Source organism: Diabrotica virgifera, chromosome 6, assembly GCF_917563875.1.
Source record: "Diabrotica virgifera virgifera chromosome 6, PGI_DIABVI_V3a".
NCBI classification, from domain to species: domain Eukaryota; kingdom Metazoa; phylum Arthropoda; class Insecta; order Coleoptera; family Chrysomelidae; genus Diabrotica; species Diabrotica virgifera.
In genome coordinates this window covers 19504320-19524258 of record NC_065448.1, presented here as the reverse complement: position 1 = coordinate 19524258, position 19939 = coordinate 19504320, and the positions used below count along the sequence as shown (strand labels likewise).

The following is a 19939-nucleotide window of genomic DNA, read 5'->3' as shown; positions in this document are numbered from 1 at the left end:
AATTTTATAACAAAAGTTGCCTCAGGAAAAGCCTGGAAATTATTTTCATAATTGTGGGTCCACCGCTAGAGGGCGTAATTGAATATCAAAAATAAAAAAATCTAAATTTTACAAAATTTTCCTAATGAAGGGGCACTGGAAATCCGATTATTGTATTCTTCATCAAATTCTGCGCATATTTGATTTAACAAGTTTAACTCTACCTTTGCAAATAAGAGGTGGGGGTGAGTGGGAACCTTGTTATGAAAAAATGGCTGTAAGTCCGGTTCTGCTAAATCAAATTTTGAAAACTGGGTCTTGTTGAAGACAGATCTTTTTCTTCAATGTAAGCGTGATAATTTTGAACCATCCTAATAAGTAATAAGCCAGCTGGGAGGCGTTATTTAATTTTTTTCAGAAATCTAGTTTTCTTTGGAAAATATTAAATACAGTGGAACTTGGATATTACGGCCTCGGTAATTACGTCATCTCGGTTGTAACGTCAATTTTTAATAGGTCCGGCCAAAAACTATTCAATAACATTATTAAAAACCCGGTTTTAGCGGCTTAAAATAAAGTAACACTCGTCTATAGCGTCATAAAATTTTACAGTAGGTTGTCATATTTTTATTTTATGAAGAATATAAGTGCAATGTGTTTCCGACTTTGCGACATTGCTCCTTCCAAGAATGTGAGAAAGTTAAATCATCCCTTCTGTGTACAGTTATGTGACCTTAACAGTTCTATGATTTCTCATTTGTCAGTACCGTCCTAAAAGTCAAATTTTTCTGTTTCAGATTTTAATTTAGTAATTAGCTTTTTATTTTTTATTATGACAAGTTGTAGTATTACTAAAAGGAAGGTTTTGCCTATTAAAGATAAAGTGCGTGTTATAAGAACATTTGAAAGTGGTCGAAAAATTACTGATGTTTGTCGGCAATTTGGACTTGTTAATTCGAGTGTCATCTTGGCTCAATCCTAAAAAACAAGGATATAATTTTAAAAGCCTTTAAGAGGACGGAGAAAATGTTAAAAAATCATGCGGTGATGTAGATTCATTAAAAAATAATATATATCTAATGTACCTGATATAGCAATAATGCTGTAATAAAATTTTTCCTCGTTAAAATTTCATTTTTCTATACCTCTCTTATAACGTCACTCTGATATAGCGTCAATTTTTTAATGGACCCTTCAATGACGTTATAACCAAGTTCCACTGTACAAGTATGCATTTTTAATCATATTTTATAAAATTAGATTAAATTAGCAATAGAATAGCGAAAACCGCATGTCGATACCTTTTTTCTATCTCAAGATATCTCGAGAAACGTGTAAATTTTATACATAACTGTTACTATCACCGGTAAACTAAGTTAATGAAAAGTAGTGTGCTGTGGAAAAAAACAAAATAACATTTTCCTGATGTCAACGTATAAAAATATAATTAATTAAAACAACAATATAAAGAGAAACAATACTATTAAAATTAAATATAACACAGAACAAAAAGAACTACTTAGTGACGACCTAAATATTCAAATTGTTGCCCATCATACACTACTCTAGAATACATTATCCAGAGAATACTAAACGCTATTCAAAGCATATCGAGAGCAGAAATTGAGACTGCTGTTCAATCTACTCTTGAAAGAGTAAATGTTTGCAACGAAAATGATGGGCAAAAATTTGAACGTTCATGTCATCACTAAATAGTTGTTTTTATTTCTTTGTAATAGGGCTTTTCAACGCTTCTCATTTGTTTCGAGCCTCTGTCATATGCCGTATAATCCGTGTATAATATTAATATACGAGATATGAACGAGGCTCGAAACAAATGAGAAGCGTTGAAAAGACCTAATATACGTTGACAGCTGGAAAATGTTTCTTTGTTGTTTCTATAGCACACTACTTTTAATGAATTTCGTTTACCGGTGACAGTAACAGTTATGTTTTTAAATTTACACGTTTTGTAAGATATCTCGAGATAGAAAAAAGATATTAACATGCGGTTTTCGCTATTCTGTTGCTAATTTTGTAATATGGTATTAAAAATGCATGTTTGTATTTAATATTTTCCAAGGAACACTAGATTTCTGAAAAAATTAAATAACGCCTTCTAGCTGGCATATTACTCAGTAAGTTGGTTCGAAATCATAACTTTTACATTGACGAAAAAGATCTGTCTTCAACAAGACCAAGTTTGCAAAATTTGATTAAGCAGAACCGGACTCACAGCCAGTTTTTCATAACAAGGTTCCCACTCACCCCCACCTCTTATTTCCAAAGGTAGACCTAAACTTGTCAAATCAAATATGCGTAGAATGAAGAATACGACGATCGGATTTCCAGTGCCCCTTCATTAGGAAAATTTTGTAAAATTTAGATTTTTTAATTTTTGATATTCAATTACGCCCTCTAGCGGTGGTCCCACAATTATGAAAATAATTTCCAGGCTTTTCCTGAGGCAACTTTTGTTATAAAATTTTTTATTTCAAAGCTCTACTATAAACGGTTCCTGAGATATGGCCGAGAGCCATTCTTATTGGGACACCCGGTACATATGCGTAGCCTAGGTATGATGTTTTTCTAACTTTCACTGTGTTGAAAAGTTCTCTTTCCTTGCCTATTCTATGCAGCCCTTCTTCGTTTGAGGTATGCGATGTCCATGAAATTTTGAGGATCTCTGGTAGATCCACATTTCAAAGGCCTCCAATTTATTTACAGGTTGATGTTTTAAGGGTCCATGTCTCAACTGCATACAGAAGAGTCGACCAGACGTAGCATTTGGATAAACGTAGTCGAATTTCGTGTTTTATTCGAGAATCACAAAGCAGTTTTTTGATTTTTTTGAAAGATTTTCTGGACTGTTCTATTCTCGATCTTATTTCCAGATCAGGATTTAGGCTGCTATCGATCCAACATCCCAAGTACTTAAATCTATTAAATTTAAGCAGAATTATAAAATTCTATATATTAATTTATTTTTTGAAGATAGCAGTTGTAATGGGATCTTGTACAGCTGGAGGTGCTTATATGCCAGCAATGGCAGATGAATCTATAATAGTCAAACAACAGGGAACTATATTTTTGGCAGGGCCGCCCTTGGTCAAAGCAGCAACAGGTGAAGAGGTAATTATATAAAAAGAATTATTTGATTCATTATACAGCTCAACACAATGAAAAAAAAATGGTACTGAAGAAGTAACAACAAATAATAAACGACGTTTAAATCAACCAGGCGTTTTTTGTTATACAGGGTGTTTCATTGGGAAAGTAACATACGTTAACTGTAGAAAGCGGACACTTAGGCGGTCTCAAAAATACCATACTTAATGGGTCTTACTCCATTAATAACAGAGATACTGGGTGTTTTATCTATTTTGCCATTTTCTTATTTGGTTCATAACTTTTTAACCACGCCGTAAATTTATTTTATATTTGGCACGCAAATATCCTTTAAGGTATACAATAAATTAATTTATTTACAAATGTAAAAAATCCAGGTCCGGATTAAAAAATATTAGAAAAATATTCCGACCCAAAAACAACACCTTGTACATTAAATTTTTTTAAATGGGTTTTTTAGTTGAAAAGAGGATGAAAAACTAAATTTAGTGGTATACTTTGAATTTTCGGCAAAATGATTTTTCTGGTCAAATTTTTAATTTGAATTCTGAAATTATGTGAATTGCGAGAGCTCTAAGTAGAAAAAAAATTAAATTCAACTTACAACTTATTATCCGCACTGTATATTTATTTTATATTTAACACGCGAATATTCTTTTAGGTGTCCAATCAATTATTTTATTTACAATTATAAAAAATCCAGGTCTGGATTAAAAAATATTGTAAAAAGGTTCCGACCCCAAAAAACACCCTGTATATTAAATTTTTTTAAAATGGATTTTTTTGTTGAAAAGGCGATGAAAAACTAAATTTAGTGGTATACGTTGAATTTTCGGCAAAATGATTTTTCTGGTCAAATTTTGAATTTGAATTCTGAAATTATGTATGTGAATTGCGAGAGCTCTAAGTAGAAAAAAAAATTAAATACAACTTACAACTTGTTAACCGCACTGTATATTTATTTTATATTTAACACGCGAATATTCTTTTAGGTGTCCAATCAATTATTTTATTTACAATTATAAAAAATCCAGGTCTGGATTAAAAAATATTGTAAAAATGTTCCGACCCAAAAAAACACCCTGTATATTAAATTTTTTTAAAATGGATTTCGCATTTGAAAAGGGGATGAAAAACTAAATTTAGTGGTATACTTTGAATTTTCGGCAAAATGATTTTTCTGATAAAATTTTGAATTTGAATTCTGAAATTATGTCAATTTGCGAGAGCTCTAAGTAGACAAAATTAAAATGCGACTTAATTTTAATTAATACCATTATTTTAATCTAAATTCGTAAAATGTTAAAACATTTCAGTGTTTTTTTTTATTATCTGTGACAAATAGTTTATGGCGAATATTAGTCTTTAAATAATGAATAAATAATAATAAAGAGTCAATAAAGAATACATCACTTTAATCAACAAAGTATCTAAAAATTATAACAAAACAGAGAAAATGTGCAGCATAACTATTCAAAACTAAAGTACTTTTTCAAAATTACCACCATCGAAAATTATTATTATGTGTCAAAATGTTAATATTTTACCAATTTAGATTAAATATTGGTAATAATTAAAATTAAATCACATTTTATTTTTTTTTTACTTTGACCCAATTCACATAATTTCAGAATTAAAATTCAAAATTTTACCAGAAAAATTATTTTGCTGAAAATTTAAAGTATACAATTAAAGTTAGTTTTTCAGCCTTTTTTCAAATGAAAAATCCATTTTAAAAAAAATTAATAAACAGGGTGTTTTTTTTTGGGTCGGAACATTTATATACAATATTTTTTAATCCGGACCTGGATTTTTTTTATTTGTAAATAAATTAATTGATTGGACACCTAAAAGAATATTCGCGTGTTAAATATAAAATGAATATACAGTGCGGTTGACAAGTTGTAAGTTGTATTTCAATTTTTTCTACTGAGAGCTCTCGAAATTCACATAATTTCAGAATTTAAATTCAAAATTTGACCAGAAAAATCATTTTGCCAAAAATTCAAAGTATACCACTAAATTTAGTTTTTCATCGTCTTTTCAACTGAAAAATCCATTTTAAAAAAAATTTAATATACAGGTTGTTTTTTTTGGGTTGGAATATTTTTCCAATTTTTTTTTATTCGGACCTGGATTTTGTACAATTGTAAATAATTTAATTTATTGTACACCTTAAACGACATTTGCGTGCCAAATATAAAATAAATATGAAAAAAAAAAACAAAAGATGTAGATCTTTGAAACACACTCAGTGATCAAAAGATCCACAGGTACTGGTTTAACGACCACTCGTACGAAATCAAACAAATCAAAAAGAGAATGTGGAAAAATCCCCTTACGAATAACTCACACATCCACTATTTCTGGCTGGGAAAAATTTTTCGAATAGAATCAAAGATCCAAACACCAGTTCTTAGAAATGTGTTTCGCCCTCTTCAACCTCCGTGGGCTCATCGGTAAAGATGAGAGGTTGAATATCTTTAGACACATTCCATGAAAACACATTCCGTTTGTTTTTTGATGGAATGTGTCTAAAGATATTCAACCTCTCATCTTTACCGATGAGCCCACGGAGGTTGAAGAGGGCGAAACACATTTCTAAGAACTGGTGTTTGGATCTTTGATTCTATTCGAAAAATTTTTCCCAGCCAGAAATAGTGGATGTGTGAGTTATTCGTAAGGGGATTTTTCCACATTCTCTATTTCATTTGTTTGATAAAATAAATATACAGTGTGGTTAAAAAGTTATGAACCAATTAAGAAAATGGCAAAATAGATAAAACACTCAGTATCTTTGTAATTAATGGAGTAAGACCCATTAAGTATGGTATTTTTGAGACCGCCTAAGTGTCCTCTTTCTGCAGTTAACGTATGTTACTTTCCCAATGAAACACCCTGTATCAAAAGAATATATTATGTATGTACTTAAATTCAGTTCTTAGTTCTCCAAGACACCAAAGAGAGTGTTGGGCTGTGTTTCAGTTGAGTTTTTGACAACATTATTTTCAACATCTTTTCTAGGTTTCAGCTGAAGATTTAGGAGGCGCAGATCTTCATTGCACAACATCTGGAGTCACTGATCACTACGCGCTTAACGATGAACACGCTCTAGATATCGCCCGTGACATAGTGAGAAATTTAGGCCAAAGATCTCCCGTTGTATTTGACGAACCTTTCGAAGAACCACTATATAATCCAGAAGACTTATACGGTATTGTAGACACTGATTTAATGAAACCTTTTGATGTTCGTGAAGTTATATCAAGGGTATTTGATGGGTCAAAATTTACGGAATTTAAGAAAAAGTATGGCGATACTTTGGTGTGCGGGTTTGCAAAGTTGTATGGAAAGAGTGTGGGGATCATAGGGAACAATGGAGTGTTATTTGCTGAAAGTTCTATGAAAGGAGCGCACTTTGTACAACTCTGTTCACAAAGAAAAATTCCCATCATCTTTTTACAAAATATTACAGGTAGATACTTTTTGATTATTGTTTTTTATATTTGTTTAAGTTAATCCATATTTCCTTCTATCTGTACCAGATTTTGTTTAATCAAATAAAGGTCACTAGTCACTGAATGCCTCTACACAGGTGCTCAGATGAGGCTAAGTTAAAGCCGAAATACGTATAAGCACATAGTGCTTATGTTTTCTATTCTGTAATCAAATCTGAGACAAGGATGCGTGTTGTCTGACTTATTTAACATTTATGGTGAACATGTTATGAGGATGGTTTTAGAAGGATGGGTCGGTAGAGTAACAGTAGCTGGTAAGAAAATCTCCAATTTAAGATTTGCTGATGACACTACACTTATAGCAGCAAATAAGCAAGAAATGTTTGATCTTCTGCGAAGAGTTGAGAGCGAAGCAATAAAGTTGGTCTGAAAATCAATAAAGCTAAGACAAAATTAATGGTGGTCCACAGATTCGACACTATTCAACTGACTAACATGTTACAGGAATAACAGATAGTAAACACCTTTATCTATCTCGGGTCTAGTATAACTAACGATGGTAACTGTGAAGCAGAAGTTCGGAGACGTACTTAATTTTGATGAAGTGTATAGTCAAAATGACATTAATTTGGCCATGAACGAGTTTGTAGATATAATTTCTTTTAACATGAATGTTTATTGTCCTGTAAAAACACAGAGAAGTAGTACTAAAAACCGTAAAAATAAATGGGTAACCGCAGAAGTAAAGAAAGCCGGTCGTCATATAAAAAATGTATATTGGTTATCTAAAAAACTTCAAAATAATAATTCTCAAAAGGCATATAAAGAAGCCAAAAGAAATTATAATAAACTTATTAAAAATGCAAAAAAGCAATTTAATGAACAGCTTATCATACAATCAGATAACACATCTAAAACAACATGGAATTTGGTAAATAAAGCAACAGGTAGAAAACAAAAAAAATGTAATATAACTCTCAGCTCTGACGGTGGCGATATTACATCTTCTGAGGATATCGCTAATGTTTTTGCTGAATATTTTGCAACTGTAACTGAAAATAATCTTAAATCATATTTTGGCTTGTCTAGATCTACAAAATGTACTTGTTCTAAAATTTCGGACAAAACTTTTTTCTTTACACCCGTTACATATCAAGACGTTGAAGACGCAATTATAAATCTTAAAAACAAGTCCAGTACTGGCTTGGACAACATATCCACAAAAGTCGTAAAATCGGGAATATTTTCTCTATCTGCTCCTTTGAGCTACTTAATTAATTTATCGGTTGCTAATGGCAAATTTCCTGACGCACTTAAAAGCGCAAGAGTTATTCCTATATACAAAAAAAAATGATCCAGGATTGATTTCGAATTATAGACCGGTAGCATATTTACAGATGCTTGCGTGTGTAGACACCAGGGTGTTGAAATCAGTTAGGGTTTGGAAAAACAGTACATTTACACATGCTAGCGCGTATTGACACCACGGTGTTGAAATCGGTTAGGGTTTGGAAAAACAGTACGTTTACAGACGCTAGCGTGTGTTGACACTAGGGTGTTGAAATCAGTTAGGGTTTGGAAAAACAGTACAGTTACAAATACTAGCAGATTTGGACACCAGAGTGTTGAATCCAGCTAGCTTTTTTAGTAACTAATATACATGCATAAATGTTAACGGCTATTGACTTTGATTTTATATACCTACTGCTGTGGAAAAATTAAGTGATTTATGTATTAGTAAATAATTAAACGTTGTTGGGATATAAACAATAATATATTAACACAAAAGAACAACATAAAAAATAATGTTGCTCTGAAGCTATTTGCTTGTGGAATTTTTATAATTAACTATTTAAATGGGAAATAAGCCACAATTAAATTGAAAAAAAATAATTTTATTAACGTTTCGATGCCCAAATCGGGTGTCGTCAAAATAAAAAATACTACTACAGGGTGTTTGGTAAAAAATGGGCCATAGCTTAACTTCAGGTTCCTGAGGTTAAAATAGGCCGATTTAAGCTAACTTACCTTAGTACAAAGTTTATAATAACCGAGATACAGGGTGTCAAATTTAAACTTTTTTTTTATTTATTATTGAATATTTCCTGACAGGCATGAGATATCAACACAAAATTTGGTATGTGGGGGTTTTTCGGGACGAGAAAACTAAATTCCCTACCAAAAGTTATGTATTGCCCAGAGGGCGCCACATACGCCTTTCAGCACTCATTTAATACGACATTAAAATTTGTATTCCCCTATTAGTTTTACTTAAAAAAGGTATACCTCTTTCATCTCCCTAAATTCAACCGTTTACGAGATAAACGCATTTTAAATCTGCGGTGCAACATAATTTTTAGCATAATATCATTGTAGTTACACCAGAAAAATAACTTAAAACCATAAAATTATCCAAAAATGTATCGCAAATTTCTTCAAATGGAATTTGCGATGCAATGCCATAAATTTGAGAACTGGCACAATTATTATGGTTTTAAGTTATTTTTCGGGTTTAACTACAATGATATTATGGTAAAAATGATGGTGTATCGCAGATTTAAAATGCGTTTATCTCGAAAACGGTTGAGTTTAGAGAGATGAAAGAAGTATAGCTTTTTTAAGCAAAACTAATAGGAGAATAAAAATTTTAATGTCAAAATTATACAGAGTGAGGGATAAAAAAAATTTAACGTAATAAATAAGTGCTGAAAGGCGTATGTGGCGCCCTCTGGGCAATACATAATTTTTGGTAGGGAATTTAGTTTTCTCGACCCAAAAAAAACCCACATGCTAAATTTCATGTTGTTATCTCATATATGTCAGGAAATATTCAATAATAAATAAAAAAAAAGTTTAACTTTGACACCCTGTATCTCGGTTATTATAAACTTTGTACTAAGGTAAGTTAGCTTAAATCGGCCTATTTTAACCTCAGAAACCTGAGGTTAAGCTATGGCCCATTCTTTACCAAACACCCTGTATATTAAACAAAAATGTTGTTGCTTAGTAAAAAATTCTACTAATAATTTTTTTAATCTGACTCATTTATATTGGCAATTCATACATATATTATACATTTTAAAGTATTTTTTACTAAACAACAACATTTTTGTTTAATTTAGTAGTACGTATTTTGTATTTTGACAACGACACCGGATTTGGGCGTCGAAACGTTAATAAAATTATTTTTTTTTTAATTTAATTGTGGCTTATTTCCCATCTAAATAGTTAATTATAAAAATGCCACAAGCACATAGCTTCAGAACAACATTATTTTTTATGTTGTTTTTTGTGTTAATATATTATTGGTTATATCCCAACAACGTTTAATTATTTATTAATACCTAAATCACTTAAATATTTTTCCACAACAGTAGGTATATAAAATCAAAGTCAATAGCCGTTAGCATCTATGCATGTATAACCACTAAAAAAGCTAGCTGGTTTCAACACTCTGGTGTCCAAATCTGTTAGTATTTGTAAATGTACTGTTTTTACAAACCCTAACTGATTTCAACACCCTAGTGTCAACACACGCTAGCGTCTGTAAACGTACTGTTTTTCCAAACCCTAACTGGTTTCAACACCGTGGTGTCATCACGCGCTAGCATGTGTAAATGTACCGTTTCTCCAAACCCTAACTGATTTCAACACCCTGGTGTCTACACACGCAAGCATCTGTAAATATGCAGACCGGTAGCAGTGCTGAGCGTTTTATCGAAAATTTTTGAAAAGGTTGTATATAATAAAATGGTTTGTTTTCTCGACAAATTCGATATTATATCCCCGCATCAACATGGGTTTAGGTCAAAGAAGTCAACGTTGACTGCTGCATGTCATTTTTTTAATTATATATATATATATACAGATCTTGACAGGGGAAGGCATGTGGCAGGTCTCTTTTTTGATTTGTCCCGTGCCTTTGATTGTCTGGATTTTAACTTTATTAAAAATAAATTTTACAACCTAGGTTTCAGAGGAGATTTCTTGGACTGGATAGTAGACTATTTGAGCAATAGAAAAATGTTAGTTTCATATCAGAATTCTGCTTCGACAGTTTTCAATATTGATAAAGGAGTCCCTCAAGGATCTGTTTTAGGACCGCTTATATTTATTCTTTTTATGAATGATCTTCCTGATTACATTAAATCTCGAGTTATTACTATTTACGCAGATGATACTGCACTAGCGATCTCTGCGCCTAGTAAAGAGGAACTTATATTATTATCCAACGGTGTTTTTGGGTCATTTGTAGATTGGTCCAAAGCAAATGGATTAATAGTAAACGTTGATAAAACTCAATTTTTATATTTTCATTCCCAAAATGTTCTTAGCAATGTATACTCATTATCATTTAAATTTGACAATATACTTATTTCGTCAGTTACAACAACAAAATTTTTAGGTTTAAATATAGATTGCCGTTTGAGATGGACTGAACAAGTCAATACAATAAATACAAAATTAAATAAATCGTTTTATGCTATTTCTAGAATAAAAGATACTATGCCGATATCAGCACTGATCAATATCTATTACGGCCTTGTTTACAGTCATATGAGTTACAACATACTACTATGGGGAAATTCTATTGACAGCCCTAAAATTTTTGTAACTCAGAAAAAAATTATTCGAAAAATATTCGGGCTAAAATTTCGGGAAACTTGTAAACCAACGTTTATAAAATACAAAATCATGTCATTCTATAGTCTGTACATTTACCACACTCTTCTGTTTGTCAAAGAAAATTTCAATCAATTTGAAACTAATGCTCATCGACATGATTACCATACAAGAAATTGTAATAAGCTCCGAATACCCCAGTTTAAAACATCAAGATTAGAAAATAGTTTTAAATTTATGGGAATGAAATTGTACAATAAACTTCCCGATGAAATGCAGGAGATTGCTAGTTTTAACAGTTACAAAAATAAAATCAAAAATTTATTATTAGCCAAATGCTACTATTCCGTCAAAGAATTCCTTGACGATAGCCTATAAACTATTTTACACTATTTTATTTTTTATGTATAAATTGTTTTGTGTATACAAAGTCTAAAATGTCTAAAAATGTTAGTCTAAATATGTTATTTTATAATATGTGTTAGGTGTTACTGTGTTGCCAGGTCCGATTTGTTCTTAATCGGTACATAAGCAAAAACAAATCGGGATTTAGGGTTGTAGATCGGGACAAATAAACAACAATAGTTCAGTAAATGACCGTTTTGGAGTGTAATTTTCAGAGTCAACTCTGAATTGCATGAAAATCTGATTTTAGGTTCTACTTACTGTCTATTTCAAAGTTAAACTTGTACCATTGGTTGCTTTTACTTGGGGGGTGACAGTTACCCCCTCCTCGGGGGTAAAAAAGCGCGCGTTTAAATTAAGTCCCAAAATGGATCAACTGACTAACTCTAAAAAACTTTTGTTCTATATAATTTTTAAACTAAGTCTATATTTTTCGAATAATTTTATCGAAGAAAATATTCTTAGCAAAAATGTAGCTTTTAAAAAGCAAAAAAATTGTATGTTCAGAAAGCCTATACAACCAGTAAAAGCAAAGTTGTAGCTCATCAAAAATACGTTCTTATTCTTCAAATAACCAAAAAATTAAACAATTTTCTGGCAAAACCTATTAAAATTTTTTAAAGTGTTTAAAAAAATCTTTAATTTTGTTTTATATAAAAGTCTTTTTAAAGCGAGTAAGCATTAAAACTAAGCGAGTTACGCTCAAAATAAAGTTGGCCCCTTTTTTTGGTAAAAAAAAATCGTGAAAATCTCCCCCTATTTAGCACCGTAAATAAAATTAATCGTTGCCGCTTTACCATTTACTTTATATGTGTATTATTTATACGACCTGTAAGGTTTACTGGTTGGGAGTGCTTAGTTTTGAAAAAAAATGTTTTTATAGCAAAAAAAAATCCTAAAATATTGGAAAATGCAATTTTTTCAAAATAACTTAAGAAGTATTAGGGATACTAAAAATCTTAAGGAGTAAAAAGTAAGTAGGATTTGCTTTTATAAATATGTATGATAGATTCATTTTGTTTTTCTGTAAGACAAAAATTGGTTCAAATATGGCTGTTCATATTTTACATACACTCGTGATTAGTGACTCGTTCAGGCCCTTTCAATCATGTTAAAAATACATAAGTAAAGTAAACTGTTTGTAAAGGGGTAACGATTAATTTCATTTGGGGTGCTAAGTAGGGGGAGATTTTCACGATTTTTTTTTTACCAAAAAAAAGGCGTCAACTTGATTTTGAGCATAACTCGCTTAGTTTTGATGCTAGAAACTTTTTTAAAACATAAAAATAAAGCTTTATTAAAAAAGTTTTAATTGGTTTTTCCCGAAAAGTGCTTCATTTCTTGGTTGTTTCACGTTGAAATATTTGATTTGGAATGTGATGAATAAGAACATATTTTTCATGAGGTACAACTTATCTTTTGCTGGGTCTATGGACTTTATGAGTTCACAATTTTTTCCATTTTTTTTATATTATGCTACATTTTTGCTAAGAATATTTTTTTCGATCAAAGTATACTTAATTTTTTAGTTATTTGTGAAAATCGCCTGAAAACGTAATTTTTTTGTCTAAAAATAAACATTTTCAATCGTAAATAACTCGAAAAGTATTAACTAAGTTAAAATTAATTCTATAGAACTAAAATTGCTTAGAATTAGTCAATTTATCCATCTCCGGACTTATTTAAACGCGCGGTTTTTCACCCCCAACTAGGGGTGACTGTCACCCCCCGAGTAAAAGCAACCAATGGCACAAGCCGTCCAAATTTTCATGCAGTTCGGAGTTGATCCTGAAAATTACACGGTATCGCCGTATTTTCCGTTCATTTACTGGACTACAAGGTGTTTCTATAATCTGCATTTAATCCTACATAATAATAATAATAATCAGACGAAATTATAAAAAAAATCGTAGATTAAGTAAATTATTTATGATTTATTAAAATTATATTTTTCATTCGATTTTGCCGCGTTTAGGAGTGCCTTGTTTTTATAACATAGTTATAAAATTTACTGCAAGTCCTGAAATTGGTTTTCGTGGGTGAAAATCGGGACATTTAGTGTCCCGATCACGTACAAATCGGTACGCGTCCCCAGACCCCTGAAAATCGGGACGTCCCGCGCAAAACGGGACACCTGGCAACGCTAGGTGTTAGGTACCTATAAAAAATTGTGTAGCTAAACAATGTTAGCTTGTAACAGTTATATTACTGTATATGACCTGTCCTATACATTTGTAAAAATGTCTTAAAAGGATGAATAAATATTTCTATTTCTATTGGTATGGCAAAAAATGCGATGAGTCGCCTAACTAAAGTTTGGAAAGACAGATCTATCTCTCAAAATATCAAGATGAGACTGGTGAATGCCCTTGTATTCTCAATATTTCTATACGGAGCAGAGACTTGGATTCGTCGCGCATGCGAGCGCCAAAAAATTTATGCCTTTGAGATGTGGTGCTGGAGAAGACTGCTGCGCATACCTTGGACAGCTCATAGAACAAACGTTTCCATTCTAAACCAACTCAATATTAAAAAAAGGCTGTCCACAATATGTCTGCAACGAATTCTGCAATTCTTTGGTCACGTGGTGACGACAGTTTGGAGAGATTAATTGTTTCTGGAAACGTTCCGGTGAGAAGATCAAGAGGACGATCACCAACTAGATATGGTCTGACCAAATAAAGCATTCAGCTGGAAACTCATTCTGCGAAGCTCTTAGAGCAGCTGAAGAGCAATGGAGAAACATTGTTAGGAATATTGGAAGAAATCACGATCCTCAGTAATGGGGAAACGACAAGATAGAGAGAATCAAATCTGAATCATCTTTACTTTCATTGATATATTGTATTTATGAAATTTTTTTTTAGGGTTTATGGTCGGTCGGCAAGCAGAAATGGGCGGAATAGCTAAACACGGAGCCAAACTAGTGACAGCTGTGGCTTGTACGCAAGTTCCGAAGCTCACACTCGTTGTGGGTGGTTCGTATGGAGCTGGTAACTATGGAATGTGCGGAAGAGCATACTCTCCCAGATTCCTCTATATGTGGCCCAATTCCAAAATAGCTGTGATGGGAGGACCTCAAGCCGCTGGGGTCTTGTCACAAGTTGCTAGTCACGGGAAAGGATGGTCTGAAGAGAAGAAGATGGAGTTTGAGAAACCAATTAGAGAGAAGTTTGAGCATGAATCGTCTCCCTACTTTAGTACTGCAAGGTAAGGCTATAAATAATAAAATGTGTGTAAAGGACATCGCACACATTTTATGGAAAATATAATGTCACTCAAATTCAATAAAATTTATACGAATAGATTCGTTTTAAATTAACGGTCAAATCTTATCATTGCGCCAACTCCATATTTTCAATAATAAGAGCAGAAATTGATATAAATAAATCTGAAATCAAATGGATACGTACATAAGTTAGAGAGAGAAAAAATATTTTATAATACCCAAATTGTCGGTACTCCATAAATCAGCGGATTAGTTTCACTAATCCGCTTAGGCCCAGCGGGGTTTAAGCTCTTTTGAATAGCACCCATAACAAAAGTTATTGTAACTGACACTTTTACTGACTAAAAAATTTGATTTCGATAAACTTTAATTGCAATTTGCGCCGTAATTAATCATAATTAAGAGTTGGCGCAATGATAAGATTTGACCGTTAATTTAAAACGAATCTCTTCGTATAAATTTTATTGAATTTGAGTGACATTATATTTTCCATAAGATGTGTGCGATGTCCTTTCAACAGATTATGTGCTAATGAGCTTCTGGTACTATTCAAACACATCTTCTTCTTCCTTCTTGTATGTAGGCTTTAAAGCCTGTTTCTTCTTGAATATTAGCCTCCTAAATTGTTTAAGTTATTGCACCATCTTTTTCTTGGTCTGCCAATACTTCTTCGTCCATTTGGTGATTTATCTCGTGCTATTCGTACTATCCTATCCTCTGCCATTCTACTAATTGTGTTCGTTCCATTCCTATTTCCGTTTTGATGTTGTTTCCTGTTGTTTCTAGTAGTCGTCTAGTTTTAGATGTGTCAGGTCTTGTCCCCGCCTATGTCAATATAGGTCTAATTGCTGCTTTATAGATTCTTGCTTTTGTGTCTTGTCTTAGGTGTTTGTTCTTCCAGATTGTGTCATTAAGACATAACTTGGACTATCCAAATTATGTGTTATTCAAACACATAACTTGGATAATCCTATTCTCATCCTCTGGTCTATTCTATTCTTAGCCTTCGATCGTCCATTTTTGGTCACAGACCTCTCCAAATTCTTCCATTTATCTCTATCCTGAGCAACATACCTACTTCAAATTTGTTCTATTTCTTTGATGTCAGATGTCATCTATCCATCTCATCTGTGATCTTCCTGTTAGTCATCTACTTTTGTAAGGTCTCCAATGTTCTACTGTGGCGCTCCAACGTTCATATTTGCCTTGGTTAGGGTCCAGGCTTGACGCCCATATATCATGGACTGGTTAACGGGTTGAACACTTTGCTTCCCAAGTAATGTGTGGTTCTTAAAGTATCCAACTGAGTTTCCCAAATCCTGTCCACATCAATCTTGCCCTTCCACTGATTTCCGCACTTTGGTTCTCTTTATCAAGTTTCAGATTTTGACTTAGGTAGATTTATTCCTGGACTTGATCCATCTCATTGCTATCTATAGCTATACATCTGAGGTTGTCTGTGTTTGTCATTTTCATTTTTAAGGTTGGGAGCTGTCTGTGACAGTTGATACTTAGGTATAATACTGATAAAAACCAATGTTTATAAAATGCATTTTTTTAGGATATGGGATGATGGTATTATAGACCCAAAGGATACACGAAAAGTACTAGGACTGAGTCTGGCAGCAACTTTGAACAAAACGATAGGAGATACCAAATTTGGAGTATTTAGAATGTAAAAATTTGTATGTAATAGTTTTTGGATATTATTTGTATTAAAATGTTTTATAAAAATGGTTATATATTATTTCCTGATGGTTAACATTATTTTTTATTTAGGAAAATAGGGATAAGTTATTTTAGCCTCTCAACTAAATACAACAGCAAATAGAGAATTATAATAAAACCAATTGACACATTAAATAAACAGGAGAGAAAGGAAGAATCCAAATATACTTTTTAATCATCTTAAACCATGGAAATATTACAGAGCATGATTTAAGGACCAGGTGGAAGACCACATTTGAGTGTTAAGAGTATGAAATTGGAAAACCAAGGCGAAGGATAGGAAGGAATGGAAGCTGATCCTAGAACAGGCCAAGACCAACTATAGCTTACAGAGCCAATGATGACGATATTTTATATAATACAACATAAAAAACAGATATGTATTATATTTTTGTTTGCTTAAAGTGAATAATCATGTAGGGGTCCCACATAATTGTTTCTAGGTAAAATTGAAATATTTGAAAAATATGCCAAATTTTTCTACATTTAACTCATTAAATATATTTTGTACAACTCACCTGGTAAAGCTATATGATACAAACATTTGATATTATTGAAAAACTTGCTTCTTGAATCTAAAAATATTACTAATATAACAAGATTTCTTAAAGAATCATATACTGATACCGTCATTCAGACTAAGAGAAAAGAATATAAATTTAGTATATATAAATTTAAAAGAATATAAATTAGAATATAATTACATACAAATCCATTGTTGGTAGTTGCTAGTAAAATCTACGAAATAATACTAGAGAAAAAGCTGCGAGAAAATATCGAGGCCACACTGGATGACAGCCAATGCGGCTTTAGGCCAGGGCGAGGTACAACCGATCTCATATTCACGGTGAGACAGTTATCAGAAAAAGCCCTACAACATAACAGTAAGTTGTTTCTATGTTTTGTGGACTTGGAAAAAGCATTTGATCGGGCGCCACGTAACAAGATCTGGGAAATATTAAACCGTAGAAATGTGAAACCGAAGTTAATCCAAGCAATAAAGAGTATATATGTATAAATGTACACGTAATAATGTAAGAACGAAAAATCGCTCATCTCTAGAATTCTACACAAGGACAGGTGTAAGACAAGGTGGTGTTCTGAGTCCTTTGTTATTCATCACTCTAATGGACGAAATTGCAAAAGAATGCAGGGGTAAGGTAAAAAGAACTAGGGTAGGGGTGTATAAACTTCAACAAGTTCACGTGTCAGAGTTGATATATGCCGATGACCTGGTAATTGTGGCAAAATCAGAAAAAGACTTGCAAGTGAATGTAAATGTTTGGAATGAAGCCTTTAAGAAATTTGGGATGAAAATAAATATTGAAAAAACAGAAGTTTTAGTAATATTGAAAACTCAAGAAAATATAAATGTAAAGCTGAATAATGAGACCATTACACAAGTAGAGGACTTCAAGTATTTAGGATCAACAATGAATGTACAAGGAAATATAGAACCAGAAATAAACAGCAGGGTAATGAGTGCAACAAAATTGTACTATGCGCTAAATAAAAGTTTTATTAGGAAGAAAGAAGTAAGCCTGAAAACAAAAATGAAAGTGTTCCAAACTGTATACGAGCCGGTGCTACTCTACGGTAGTGAAACGTGGACAATGAATGACAACATCCGTAGTAAAATTCAAGCATGCGAAATGCGATATTTACGTGCGGTATCCGGGGTGACCAGACGTGATCGTATAAGAAATGAAGACATACGTGAAAGGTGCGGTATTGGAAGGACCTTAGACAGACTTGAAACGAAACAGTTATCGTGGTTCGGACATATGACGAGAATGGGTGAAGGTAGAACTGTAAAGAGGGTATGGAAAGCGGCATCCGACAACAAACGAAGAAGAGGCAGGCCAGCAAGAACGTGGAACGCAGATATTGGAAAGGCTTGCGTAAAAAGGAATATTGGGTGGAGAGAAGCAGAAAGACTAGCTACTGACCGAAAGGCATGGAGACGTCTGATTTCTCCACTTACCTCGACACCGTAAGGTACAAGAGGACGGCTTAAGTAAGAAAGTACAAATCCAAAGTGTGGTTCATACAGTAATTAAAATGAAGTAGCTATACCTAAGGGAAGTATATTGGATGCCTCAGAAGTCAAACGGTGTAAGTCAATTCTCCCTAAAACTGACTTATTGAAGTTTAACACACATTATTATATATAATAATATTATTATTTCCTTGTTTATATTTATGAATATGTTACCCATATTATGATAAATAAATACGGTTTATTTGTTTTCAATAATTACTTATATTTCTGCAACTACATTCAGAAACATCTTAGTATCTCATTTTACACACTTATTGACTTACACCGATTGGCTTCTGAGGCATCGATAAAGATTGATAAAACAAGAATGGATAATTAGTTTTATAGATATAGTAGGTACATCACAACAGTAAGTGAAGAAGGATCATAGATGCTTTGACTTACAGGCCAGGGTAATAAGACAAAAATATACCCTGTTCGTGACACTTCAGCAGCCAGGCTACTGAAGCGTTTTTTCGACAGGTAATACCCATAGGAACATTTTGTAACTAATTCCTGCGTAGGATCTGGCGACCATTTTTATTTATAAACAATTAACTGTCAAAAATGGCATTTTTCCCTTTTTTTTCAAATCAACGGAAAACAGTGAAACTTATGATTTTTTTAGTACAAATATTTTCGAGATTATAGAAAAAGCTTTAAAATGACGTATTACAAAGTTTGATATACTCATTTATTTTTAATATAATTGCGAAAAATGGTCGGAATTGCAAAAAAAAATATTTTCGCAATAACTGTTGTAAAAATTAGTGTACAGCTTTGAAATTTTTATCAAATGAGGGTTCTTTGGTGCTTAATATGTGATAAAAATTTCAAAGCGATTCATTTAACCGTTTAAATTTTATTCAAATTGTTTATCCCAGAGAGCATTTTTTTTGCAATAACATAAGTCAGAAAAAAATGAAGTTAGAACCATTCCACAAGTGTCAAATGAAAGAGCATGAGCTACATTTTCAACATGGATTAAAAAAGTGAACAAAAAATGCATTTATAAGTAATAAATAATTATGCAAAAGTATCGTCAATTTTTCATTATAAACTTTTTGAATAACTTTTTCCAAAAAAATTAACTTTTTTACCCTGATTTAAGTGCACAACTACCAAGTAATGTTATTTATATCATAATTGATAAAAAAATGTAATAAATATATATAATTTCTTATATAACAAAATAAAAAGTTTATAAGGAAAGATTTACGATACTTTTGCATAATTATTTATTACTAATAAATGCATTTTTTATTCACTTTTTTTAAACTAAGTTGAAAATATAGCTCATGCTCTTTCATTTGACACCTGTGGAATGATTCTAACGTCATTTTTTCT

The 19939-nt window shown here is 32.2% G+C and overlaps 1 protein-coding gene across 1 annotated transcript in view; it reads left to right on the top strand.

Annotated features, from left to right (window-relative positions):
- Nucleotides 1-16557, top strand: part of LOC114330322 (probable methylcrotonoyl-CoA carboxylase beta chain, mitochondrial) — a 31673-nt gene extending 15116 nt beyond the window's left edge. The window contains exons 4-7 of the mRNA XM_028279644.2: nucleotides 2974-3111; nucleotides 6133-6583; nucleotides 14462-14804; nucleotides 16385-16557. Coding sequence (XP_028135445.2) covers nucleotides 2974-3111; nucleotides 6133-6583; nucleotides 14462-14804; nucleotides 16385-16502 — 1050 coding nt within the window. The 3' untranslated portion in view covers nucleotides 16503-16557. The remainder of the gene's footprint in view (nucleotides 1-2973; nucleotides 3112-6132; nucleotides 6584-14461; nucleotides 14805-16384) is intronic.
- Nucleotides 16558-19939: the final 3382 nt, after the last annotated feature.